Genomic DNA, 12,712 nt, shown 5'->3' on the forward strand with positions numbered 1-12,712 from the left:
AGGTCCCGGTCCCACAGGAGGTCGAGGGACAGGTTGCGGGGTCGGAGCCATCACAGCTCCGAGAGGCAGCATCTGGGTCGAAGTCGTCGTCAGGTAAGCACAAGAAGTCGAAGAGACGTCATCGCTCTTCTGACTCCCCCCGACGCTCACGCGACGCGGCCGGGGTTTCGGGTGACACCGCCCACGCGGCTCCATCTGAGTCGCGGGCGTAGCGGCCTGCTCCACACCCTCCGGTCCCTAGGCAGGATGAGACGCCGGGGGAGAGCGCTTCCTCATGGCCATGAGGAACCTCTCTTCCCCGACGGGTTCCGCGACGCCTTCGGGCCCAGCGGACCAGTCTGGGGCCCCTAGCGGGTCGGGTGCTTCGGCCCCAACGCAGTCGGGTGCTTCAGCCTGACGGCGCCGGCGCCGCAGGGCCCCACTGGATCCGCTTCGGTATCCGGGTCGTCGCCGGTTGACCTAACGACCTCACTGGCGTCGGTCCCTCAGGTGTCCCCTCCAGCGCCGTCCTCGGGCGGCGCCGTCCCCGATGCCTCCCTTGCTCCGGTTTCCGCGTCGGAACAGCGCCGCTTTCGACGCCGCTTGGGGAGTTTAGCTTCTATGAACTGGCCTCATCGTTTGACAACCCTGACTATCAGGGGATGGGTGAAGAGGAGTATTGGAAGGGGTCTTAGGACCCTCTGACCCGAGATTGTCAGTCTCAAGAGGACTGGACAGGTGGACTTGGGGATGCCAGTGGTCTGGACACATCACCAGACACTGGCTTTGTCTCACCTCCTACCATGTCTATGGAGGAGGGGGCAACCTACAGTGTTGTGTTGATGAGGGCAGCCAAGGCCTTGGGCCTTGAGCTCCCGGTCGCGGCCGTGAGGACTAACCTCCTCTCTGAGGTCCTTAAACCGCAGTCAAGATCGGCCGAGCCTATGCTGCCCTTTAATGAGGCCTTGACCGACATTCTTTTGGGCACTTGGTCCAGGCCCGCTACGGGTTCGCCCGTAGATAGGCCCCGGGCAACCCATGTTTCCTGTCCACCCACCCCACCCCGGAGAGCCTGGTCATCTAGGCATCAAATTCCCTGACCGCATTCCCGTCTGCTCCGCCGGACAGGGAATCCAAGAGGTATGAGCAGTACGGCAAAAAGGTATTCTCCTCCCTTAGTCTGGGACTGCGGTCTTCCAACACTGCATGCCTCTTGGGCCGCTACACCCACTCCCTGTGGGATACAGTCGCAGAATTGCTGCCAGAGTTTCCTTTGGAGGTACGGGCCAAACTCGGCCAAGCCCTTGGGGAAGGCCGGGATGCAGCAAAATATTCTATCCGGTGTGTGCTGGATACCACCGACTCACTAGGTAGAGCGATGGCAACAACAGTGGCGATTCGTCGCCACGCCTGGTTGAGGTCCGCCAACTTTTCAGCCGATGTCCAGAATACACTGATGGATATGCTGTTTGATGGCAGTCGCCTTTTTGGCGACAAGGCAGACCATGCGCTTGAGCGCTTTAAAGACACCAGGGCTACGGCCAAGTCCCTGTGCCTCTTGGCCCCGCGCCAGCAAACAAGTGCCTTTCGCTCCTCTCGTGGCCAAGGAAGGGGCGCCCCCACACGTGCTGCCAGCCACGCACCGCAGACTAACATCCAGCGCGGTGGCGGTCGTGGAAATCCCCCGGAGCATCCGCCTCAAAACCCTCCTAGTCCGTGCTTTTCGGCCCATGTGATGCCAGTGGAGGGAAGGGTTCGCCATCACCACTCCCACTGGCGCACTGTCACGTCGGACAGGTGGGTGCTGCAAATCATTCGAAGGGGCTACTCCCTCCCCTTCGAGACGACCCCTCAAGCCATGCCAACGCAACACCACCGCGTATCGGGGGATCATTTGCGGCTTCTGCAGGAGGAAGTTACGGCCCTCTTGGCCAAGAGGGCTGTCGAGCGCGTTCCTAGGCCAGAAGTAGGATGTGGTTGCTACTCCCACTACTTTCTGGTACCCAAGAAGGGCAAAGGGGGCCAATGCCCTATCTTGGACCTACGGAACGTCAACGGCTTCCTCCGGAAGGAGAAGTTCAAAATGCTGACTCTGGCTCAGGTCTTAGTTGCCCTGAACACAGGAGACTGGATGGTAGCGTTGGACTTGCAGGACGCTTATTTCCACATCCCTGTCCTGCCGGCCCACCGGCGCTACCTGCGGTTCACGGTAGGCCACGAGCAGTTTCAGTTTACTGTGCTCCTCTTCGGCCTTACCAGAGCCCCACGGGTGTTCACGAAAGTGAAGGTGGTGGTCGCAGCTCATCTGCGCAGGTTATGGGTTTCAGTCTTCCCCTACCTCGACGACTGGTTGTTGAAGGCGGGCTTGCCCCAGACATTCGTCAGCCACCTGGGGTTCTCCATCAATGTGCCGAAGTCACACCTGTGTCCCTCTCAGAAGCTCCTTTTCATCGGAGCGGTTCTCGACTCGGCGCAGTTTCGAGTTTACCCACCAGAACAGCGGGTTCGGGATATACAGGCTCTGATTCCAATCTTTCAGCCTTTATCCAGAGTCTCAGTCAGGTTGACGCTGCGGCTTCTGGGGCTGATGGCTTCCTGCATCCTTCTGGTGCATCACGCCCGTTGGCGGATGCGGGCTCTGCAGTGGGATCTGAAGTTTCAGTGGGCCCAGCATCAGGGCAACCTCTCCGACCATGTCCTGATCTCGGAGGGCACTGCGAGACAGCTGCAGTGGTGGCTCACGGACCGCGATTGGGTCAGCGTCAGATCCCTCTCCCTTCCCCAACCGGAGCACGTAGTTGTGACGGACGCGTCCCTCCAGGGCTGGGGAGGCCACATGGGAGAGGCAGAGATCAGAGGCCTCTGGTCTCCGGTGGAGTCCCGGCTCCATATCAACCTTTTGGATCTGCGGGCGATTCGTCTAGCACTGAAGGCATTCCTCCCCTCTGTCCGGGGAAGTGTAGTGCAGGTGTTCATTGACAACACTACCGCCATGGGGTACTGCAACAAACAGGGCGGGGTGGGGTCGTGGACCCTCTGCCAGGAGGCTCTGCGCCTTTGGCAGTGGCTGGAACATCAGGGTCTGACCCTGTTGTTCAACACCTGGCAGGTTCTCTGAACGCCAGGACGGACTAACTCAGCCGCCGGTGCATGATGGATCACGAATGGCGTCTGAACTCTGACGTGGCGCAAGGCCTCTTTCAGCACTGGGGAGAGCCTTGGTTAGATCTATTCACCAGCGAAGAGCACGCGCAAGGTCATCAGTTTTGCGCGTTGGAATTTCCAAGGCGGCACTCGCCCGGAGACGCTTTTCGTTGCGTGTGGAGTTGCTGTCTGTTGTACGCCTTTCCGCCTATACCACTTCTGCCCAGAGTGCTGAAGAAGATCAAGTGCGACCGGGCACAAGTCATCCTTGTGGCTCCGGACTGGGTACGAAGGTACTGGTATCCTGAGCTACTCAGTATGTCAGTCGATCCCCTGGTTCGTCTGCCTCTTCAGGAGGACCTTCTGTCACAGCAGCAGGGGATGGTCCTCCACCCGAGCCTGTCCAGTCTCCACCTCCATGCTTGGAGATTGGGCGGCGACAGTTGAGGCCATTTGACTTGCTTCCTGAAGTCTGTAACATCATTCTGGCAGCCAGGCGTCCCTCCACAAAGTCGGTATACGCCTGCAGGTGGAACAGATTTGTGGCATGGTGCACAGCAAAGGCTGTGGATCCTATTCTCTGCCCCGCTTTCTGAGGTTCTTCTCTTCCTTCTTTCTCTTGCCCAGCAGGGCTCTGCTCTGGGCACTATCAAGGACTACCTTTCTGCTCTTTCAGCCTTTTTAAGGCTGCCTCATCAGCCGTATTTGTTGAAGTCCCCTGTTGTTAATCGATTCCTGAAAGGCATCACACATAGGTTTCCACCTGTTCCCTTCATGATGCCTCAGTGGGACTTGAACCTGGTTCTTACTTTTCTGATGTGCGCTCCCTTTGAGCCACTTCACAACTGTCCTATCCGCCTTCTTACTTTGAAGACTGTCTTCCTGGTTGCCATCACCTGTGCCAGGAGAGTGAGTGAGCTCCAGGCTCTATCCTCTAAACCTCCTTTCCTTTCGGTCCATCCGGACAAGGTTGTGTTGCGGACAAGGCCCTCTTTCCTGCCCAAAGTAGTCACAGCCTTCCACATCGGGCAGTCCATCACCTTGTCCACCTTCTTTCCGCCTCTGCATCCCTCGAAAGAGGAAGAGAGGCTCCACCATCTGGACCCAAAACGTGAGCTCTCTTACTATCTGGATCACACACGCCAGTTCCGGGTGGATGACCAACTCTTTGTTGGTTACGTGGGCGCTAAGAAGGGAAAGGCAGTGCACAAGCGGACCATCTCGCGGTGGATCATCTTGTGTATCCAGGCGTGTTACTCCTTGGCTAAGAAGGAACCCCCTGTTCGGACTAAGGGCTCATTCCACTCGGGCCACGGCGACTACAACTACCCTGGTCCGAGGAGTGCCCTTGCAGGACATTTGCCAAGCAGCTATGTGGGCCTCGCTGCACACATTTGCAAGACATTATTGCATGGACAGCCAAGTCCGGAGGGATGGCTTCTTTGGCTTTTCTGCCCTCCAGGACTTTCTGGTGTGATTATTGGTTCGCAGACCCACCACCGGGGTTGTTATTGCTGGGGTATCTATTCTAAGGTAAGGAATCTATCACTAACGTGTCTCTTTCAGATGCACAAATTACTACTTGTGTAACCATATATCTGTAAGAGACATTAGTTAGTGATAGATTCCTTACCGACCCACCCATCCTCCCCGTTCTGCGAACCGATATCTAGGGTTTAAGGTCATCCCCTTTTCAGAGCCCTAGTTTCAATGGCACCAGTGTTGGTTTTTAGCATAGCTCTGCATTTCTGGCGCGGAAAAGCTGTGTCTAAGAACTGACGTCAGCACCCGGAGGTGGCGTCTAAGTACTCCGACGTCATCCCGGCGCCGACGACGGACGCGGAGCCGCAGACAACGCCTACCGACGTGCAAGGGTACTGCTACGCAAACATTTCCGGATCCAGTCTGACGCCTGGGGATATTCTAAGGTAAGGAATCTATCACGAACTAATGTCTCTTACAGATATATCGTTACACAAGTAGTAACTTGTGCAATGTGACCGGTGTACTATTACCAACTTTGATGGATTGAGCAACATGTTTTTCAGATTCCAATTCATGGCTCCAAGTTTTTCGTTTTACTGACTAAAGGATTTCTTCAACTTCTGACTCCTCTACATGTAGTCCAGAAATATTTGTCAGATTTAATTTTCAAATTTCTGATCTCCTATACTGGAGTGCTTCAAGAAAATGTCCTGGTTACCGATAGTTGAGAAATTTGCAATTATTGCTCTTAGCAGGGCCTTCAGTGATGGTGGTCCTTCCAATGCCCTGTGGGCCCTCTTCACTATCAGGCAAGGAGATAGTTCTTTTGATTGAAGCATCTCTCTGACATAGATGTTAAAAACATCTCCCAAGAGCCCTTCAGCTTTCTTGGGAGACCACACAAATTTGAGATTATTTCATTGTGAACGCCTCTCTGCATCGTCTACTTTGTGACACAGGAGATATGCCAGCTCAGGTTGCTTTTTCATTGTGGGATTCTAATCACCACTTCCACCATCAGCTTTCATCATTTTTCCATTTCTAGAATTCTTTCACTTCATTTGTGAAGATCGACCCTCATCAGGTGCACCCTCATATAGATGATGTCTATGTTCCCTTCCAGGGTCTGTCCAGATTTTTCTTTTGCTTCCAGAGCCTGTCACGTTATCGACATTGCTGTCCAGCCCCATGAGTTATCCTCACCTCGCTGCAACCCTGCCACACTCTGCTGTCACGGTATGCTGTGCATTCTAGTTTGCTGTATGTGTTTGGAAACTCTATCCTTCCCTTATCTTTTCAGTTACCAGGGTGGCTATGGGTATTTGTTGTGCCCAGCTGAAAGCATACACAGCCTGACGGATCCACTGTCAGCTCAACAGTTCATCAAACGCTAATGCGGCCTGTTTTTCTCCGCCTAAGAATGTGATCATGTCACAAATGTCTTCATTTTAGACAGGAAAGCAAAGGCTCATCTAACCCGCGTCCAGGATGGGGGATTATTATCAGGCAGTTCTCGGTATCCCACGAGCCAACTCTCCCCCACCTCCCCCTTAAGTCTCCCAGGTGCCACTATGCCCAAATACCCACTAGGCACAAACTACCAGGACACCTCCTCCATGCACCAAGTCTGGTCACTCTGTCCCCACTGATACTACTCAGTTTTGTCTTTCTTCTGGTGCACCTTTTATGCAGCAGCCATAGTTGGAGCTGTTTGACTGCCTCCAACGTTTTGCTTCTGGCCCCAGGCATAAAGTTAGTGGCAGGCTACCCGGTTTCCCGATTGCCAGTTTTTCAATGCCCCCCTGTCTCACCTTTCGGGCCAGGGCCTTGGCAGTCCCCAGGCACCCGTCCTGCAGCTTCCGCAATACGCTTCAAGGGCCCCAGCCAGACCTCCAGACTCCGAATCAGCTGCCAGTTCTCCAGGTAGATGTTGCACCGCAGTGCGCAAACCCGTTATCAAAGGCCTAGCCAGGCTTGCAACACAGACCTTCAGTATTACAGTGGTGTTTTTCAGTTATGTTCATAGTGGACTACCACAAAAAATTGAGTCACAGGCCTGGGTGCAGATATCATCTTTGTTTTTGCACCATACCTTTCCAGAAATTTTCTATAGTGCTTTTCTCTATGCATCAGGTTGCTGCTAGAGGAGCAAGCGCCTTGCTTCAGCATGTGGACTCTGCCTTCTTGCTCCAAGTCCATAGTTTCTTTTCTTTCTCCATTCCATCTATAATGTTCAAGGATTGTTATACACAACGTTTATTGACAAACACAAGAAGTCCTAACATGCTTTTTTCCTGTGTTGCGATTTGGCTCGTTCCCTGTAATATGTTTTTAACTTACTTGAATATTATTCATGATAGCTGTGTTGTATACTTAGATTCATCGCAAGCAAACATGTGAACTAATGTCGATGCTCCTGGCTCACTTTCTGTATTTCTCTCTGCAGGTGGTTGACTCCCAGCTGGTCTGCATGATGAACGAGAACAGTGTGGACTACATCGCCCGCTTCAATGACCTTGCCCAGGAGCTCTCAGTCGCCGAGGCCATTCGCAGGGACACCCTTTTTGACAGTCCTGTCGGAGACCTTTCTCAGCAACAGCCTCAAGCGGACATTGGACAAGAAAGAGAGAGAGGCAGGGGTTCTGTTATGTGGGAAAATGGACTGTGATGCAGCAGAGCAAGCTGGGATGTCTTAAAACAGTGGTAGCACTGACTTTCTTTCAAAGTACAGATCCTTGTATTTTGATGTGTGCTGGGAACCTGGTAGAATGAGCAGTTTCACTAAGAACTGTCACTGCGTTGCCTACTTAAGGGAGCCTGCATTACTGTGAAGTCCATTCAGCAACATGGAGCGCAGAGAAATTCTCAGCTGCTGTGTTTCAGTCTTGAGTATGTACGCTTGAATAGATCCTCTATCAGGTATAAGGGAAGACAGAAAGTGGCCAATAGCTGTAATTCTTGCCAGGAAGGATGTTTGAAATCTACAGATGGATCCCATGAACTGAACGAATGCACTTGGGGTATGGAGATTGCCCAAGAGGCTTTTCCAACTGACATTTGAAACTTTTGATTTTAAATATGCACTCTGACACGGGCACCAGCTTTACACATTTTATTTTTTGTATGTAACATTAGTATGCCCTTAGTGTGCTCTCCTAGAGACTTCTGAGAGGCAGCACAGCACACAGGATGAGGTAAGTAGAGGCATTGCGTCAGCTACGTACATTCTGAGTGGAAGAGTTTCCCAGTTTACACCATTTCTAAAAGCATTGCTTTCTTCTTTTGAGAGCTTTACAAGGTGCTAATATTAGGGAGATTCTAAAACTCAATTCTTTCAAGACCGGAGGACACTTGTGGTGCAGAGTTGGGCTCTCTAACCTAGATAAAGACCGTGGATGTTAGGTCTTTTGATTATCTTTCCAGCATTGGTGGACCTCTTTTGAAGACCGAAGTAAATGTTTGTCGTTTCCAGGGTGATGCTCATTTTGAAGCATCTCTCAAACCATCACAATCTTTGCATTTGGAGAGCAAAAAAACAAGTTGTAAATCAAATGTTTGAAAAGGTACACAATCCCAAACTCTTCTTTTAAAATTATTTGCATTCCTCCCCTCCACTTTTGGACATTGTGACAGGATCAGCGAATAGGACACATAGGAGGGCCAATATGAACTGAAACAAATTCACATAGCTTTATTGAGGGGCAGTTTTTGCGAAATGATCTGTTTAGTTGCGCAACACTATTTAGCAATTGCCACAATTTTGTATGTGTTTCTCAAGCAGACGCCACTAACTACTTGCATTTACACCATCCTTTCACTGTTACTTTTGGGCGTAACCTTTAGCTATCTGGTACTGTAGAATAATGTGGCTTCCTCTTTACCTCAGTTATGAGAACGGGCTACAGACAGATGAAGATTTTTTAAAGAATTACGTTCCTGTGGTCTCGCCAACCACTGTCATGAATGCCTACCTTCCCCAAAATGCCCTGCCACAGATACCACCCGTAATGTGAAGGTAAAAACGGTTGATTAACTCAGGTGCCAGACATGTCCCTTTCCATTCAACTTGCTTTTTGTCATCTATTGTTAACTAATTCATAGTTCTCCATAATACATTCCCCTCCAAGCAGTGTTTTATTGTAGTGTAAGGCAGCAAATAATATTCGACTACAACTATACAGAAATACTAGAATATAGATCTTAAAAAAAAAATAAGGAATCGAAATCCAATAAGAGTTCTATTTCTTGCTTTTCCATAATTTATTGGAAAAAGGGCTCATTTATTTGGCTTTTCCTAACATTGTTCGTTTCTGAGCCACTTACCATATCAACCTTTTTACATGTGTTTTCTGTAGTATTTAAAAGACATTTGAGCTCTTCTAAGTGTTTATATTTTTTGTATATAAACAATAAATTAATACCCTGCCTGCAGTGCCAGAGCTTGCTGAGGTTAGGCAATGACTTTCTAATCACATGCTTTGTTTAATGAAATAGAAACACACAAAGTTACGGAAGGCATAGTAGTGCTTCATATTTATAGATTTTTTTGTGGGGAAAAGAAAGCGAAAACACACGCTTTGTGCCCTACAAAGTTGTGTAGCTAAGAGTTAATCCACTTTTTATTTTCAGCAGTATTTATTTCATAAAGCAAGGAACTTCCTTATCTAGTGTCATAAATCTGTGATATAAATATATTAGGACCTTGCTTTTTCTTCTCCACACACTGTGATGCCAGTTCGCAGCAATGCCGGCCCCCGTCCCTAAATACTAATACCTAGTTTCTTTAAAATGTCTGCCAACCCCTCATCCTTTTAATTCATTGACTTAGAAGTGCTGTTATACATTCATGTTCGCCTGTGCCTAATTTGAACAGCTCTGAGGACAGTTAGAAGTTTGTCTTTTCCCACATAATCAGTAAAGAATTTAGAATCACAAACTGGGAGAGGTTTGTCATCTTTTAGAAGGTAGTACATCTGTATCACTATACAGACTAAGATCAGAGGCCTTTGGGTGCTGCAGAGGCTGGCTCATGATCCTAAGCCTTACTTCAGTAGCATGGTCTTCAATTCTTGTTTTACTGGCTTAGCTTTTTCATTTGTCCTAATGAAGTGAAATCATAGGCTTAGTTACTAGTTGGCCTCTTTCATTCTCTCATACCCTCTGTATTTTTCCGTTATTGAAATGGACTAGCTTAAAATATCTGCAGCGAGAATGCACTGAACTATGAAATCACACTAAATACTGACACACACATTATTAAACCAATTTCTTGGCCTCCAGATTTACAATGAGTTAGTCAGTGGTGGGTTCAAATTAGGAACATAGTTTTGCAATGCCTATTTCTTGAATGTTCCAGTAGTGTTGTGTAATGGCAAACATGGTGATGATGTCTGATATTCAACCGTGATCTCTTCCCCGAGGTCAGGAGATCGATTCAGCCTTCCAGAACTTTAAGCAAGCAGCGCTGTGTTTGACGTTTTTACAAAACAAGTTGTGTGGCTTCAGCTGTGTAGTTAATAATAAAACTGTAAAAATTACTTCTGTAGTGACAGGCGGTGGTGTAACAGTGCCCCTGCAGCCCTGCTGTGCGGGGAGGGAGGTGCGAGTTCCAGGGGAGCCCCCTTCCAGCACTGTGCGTGGACGGTAGGTAGGACCCTGGCCCGATAGCTCCTGACTGGGTCTGGAGGTGCCCCCCCCATGTACTTTGAACCCCCCCCCAATCAAGTTTAGTCCTACAACTGGTAACAGGAGTACTTTCTAATTTATAAAGAATCAGTGCAGCTTTGTCTCTTCTAATGATAGTTGAACCTACCCACCACAGCATGCAGTATACACTGTCAACCCAGTAGTGGCACTCGTTCAGGCATTCACTTTGCCAACACCAGTTGTTCACCTCCACTCTCAAAATGTCCCCGCACCTACCCCTTATACGTTTTTGGTTTTCAATAGAATTCAGAAAATGTCAAATAAAATTCTAATGTTCTTGAAGTGTGGTACATAGCCACTACATAAACACTTAGGTTGAGCTTCTAGATAATGCTTTTCTTATGTTCAGTTCATGAGTTTAATCTGTCGGTTGTTACCCAGCTAGCAAATTTTAATTAGATTTATTGTCACTTATCTCTCTTCTTTAATTATACTTTCCTTTTTGCCAACTGGAGTTTCGAACTAGACAGCAAATATTTAATGCAGGTTTTAACCAGTAACACCTTACAGTGTGTTCCACATTAATTGGTTGTGTTCACCTTTGTAATAATTTTTTTTTCTTTATAAGGATTTATTTTGGCTATGCACTTTCTCTTACAAAGGTGAAATGCAGCAAAGTTTTTGATGCACTTTTTCCTAGTTGATCCTCTGCTAAGTAAAACATTACAATCCTAAAAAAGTGCAAGATCTCCTAGTACACACCATCCAAAGCTGCCCCTTCTTCCAGTGCAGTAGAAGTTTTTATTTTATTTTAACATAAGTTAATGAAGTAAAGAATTTAAGTAAATGGAAGAGGGCTAGCCCAGAGCTAAGTGTTAGAAGGACTATGAAGAAGTAATGTACAAGTAAAGTAGCGCCACATGACTTTTCCAGCCTCTTAAAGTGGTTCATTACTTCCACAAAGAAACATGTGAAAGGAAAGTAGAATCTAAAGTTTCCTGAAAGATGGATCAGACACACACCAGCCTTCCTTTTCCACCCTTTACCATGATTTTTGTAATCAATGGGATTAGAAGATTTGACCATTGACCAGTACAGACGCTAGAAATTGCCAGTAACCCCTTTTTGGAAAGGTCTGCTGGAAAAGATAATGAGACTCTCACAAAGGCAAAAGGACAGACAGTTACGTTGCAGCTGAACTGTTGTGATAGAGTAATAGAGTTTTTTCTACTATATATTCTATGCAAGTTCTCTGTGCGTCTCATACAGCCTTAGCTGACCAACCTGCCTCTCTTGTCTTTCCACAAATGTTAATCTCAAATTCACCTCGTGGGCACCTCCAGTTCTATGCGAGTGCTAGCCCAACTGTGGACCTCTTCTCAGCGTAATTCTGACTAGTAATTTTCAGGTAATGTGGGCAGACTGGACTCGAATTCTTGGTTAAAACCGTCCCTACACCCAATTGCCTTCTTAAGCCGGAGAGGGTAGGCAGATTTCTTTCTTGACTGCCACATAATAAAGCCTGATTAATTGTTAATAAGCTGTTGCACTTTGTTTCGTTAGCCCTTTTTCAAAGTTTGAAGCACAACTGAGCTTCCTTCCGTCTTGTAAATAGCGTGGAATCAGTCCTCCCGTAATGTAAGCACTACTGTTGTGTCATCCATTGCAATGGTTTTGGATAAGCCGAGGTTTGGACGCATATGTCTGGAGGCAGAATTCTCGGTAATGATAGTTAAGCCATATCATTGAAGGGGTTTTTGGACTTGATCTAGAGATGTGAAAAATGTTTTTATAGATTCTATAAATACATATAAATATATATATATTGCTGTATAGTGTACTTATGTATAAAGCAAACAAAATTCCTGTTCTCGCTGATTTTTCTACCATGTTGTAAATTATATTATTTATTTGTTTCCTTATTTTGAAGCAGTGTTTTATTTTGTCTTTTGTTTTGATTTATTTAATATACAGAGGTGGCAGTTTAACCTCGAAAGCTTAAAGATTCCAGTTTAAATTTGAAAAGGTGGTTTTATTATTGTGCATAAATACATACTAATACTTTGCTTAAGTTTTGTTGTTTGCGTTTTTATTAGTAGGAATGTGACCATTTCTCATGCATGCAATCTTACAGGTTGAAAACTTTTGGAATCTTCTCTGACATAAGGTTCTGGGGCATGACAAGCACCAAAGAAGGTGTTCTAAAACTTTTAGCTGCAAAACCCGCCAACTGGCATTAATCAGCTTGGGTCCCTACCTATTCCATTTAGCTACTTTCACATTGGTAAGCGCTGCACGAAAAAGGTCACCTTGGAGACATTAAATGATGCACAGCAAATTCTGACTACGGGACACACAGCTGCCTCCTAGTCCTATTCTTGTCAGGATACTTCGCCGTTCTTGACCTTGAAACCCTTTTCTAGGCTTTCATCAAATATATCTGAATGGGTGGTACTTC

The 12,712-nt window shown here is 47.7% G+C and overlaps 1 protein-coding gene across 2 annotated transcripts in view; it reads left to right on the forward strand.

The window, feature by feature from the left end:
- CRAMP1 (cramped chromatin regulator 1) overlaps nucleotides 1-12,325 on the forward strand; it is a 1,243,281-nt gene extending 1,230,956 nt beyond the window's left edge. The window contains exon 21 of one of the 2 annotated variants that reach the window (XM_086941303.1): nucleotides 7,055-12,325. In XM_086941303.1, coding sequence (XP_086797429.1) covers nucleotides 7,055-7,276 — 222 coding nt within the window. In that variant the 3' untranslated portion in view covers nucleotides 7,277-12,325. The remainder of the gene's footprint in view (nucleotides 1-7,054) is intronic. The other variant, XM_086941302.1, reaches the window with a different exon arrangement.
- Nucleotides 12,326-12,712: the final 387 nt, after the last annotated feature.

Source organism: Lissotriton vulgaris, chromosome 10, assembly GCF_964263255.1.
Source record: "Lissotriton vulgaris chromosome 10, aLisVul1.2, whole genome shotgun sequence".
NCBI lineage: Eukaryota > Metazoa > Chordata > Amphibia > Caudata > Salamandridae > Lissotriton > Lissotriton vulgaris.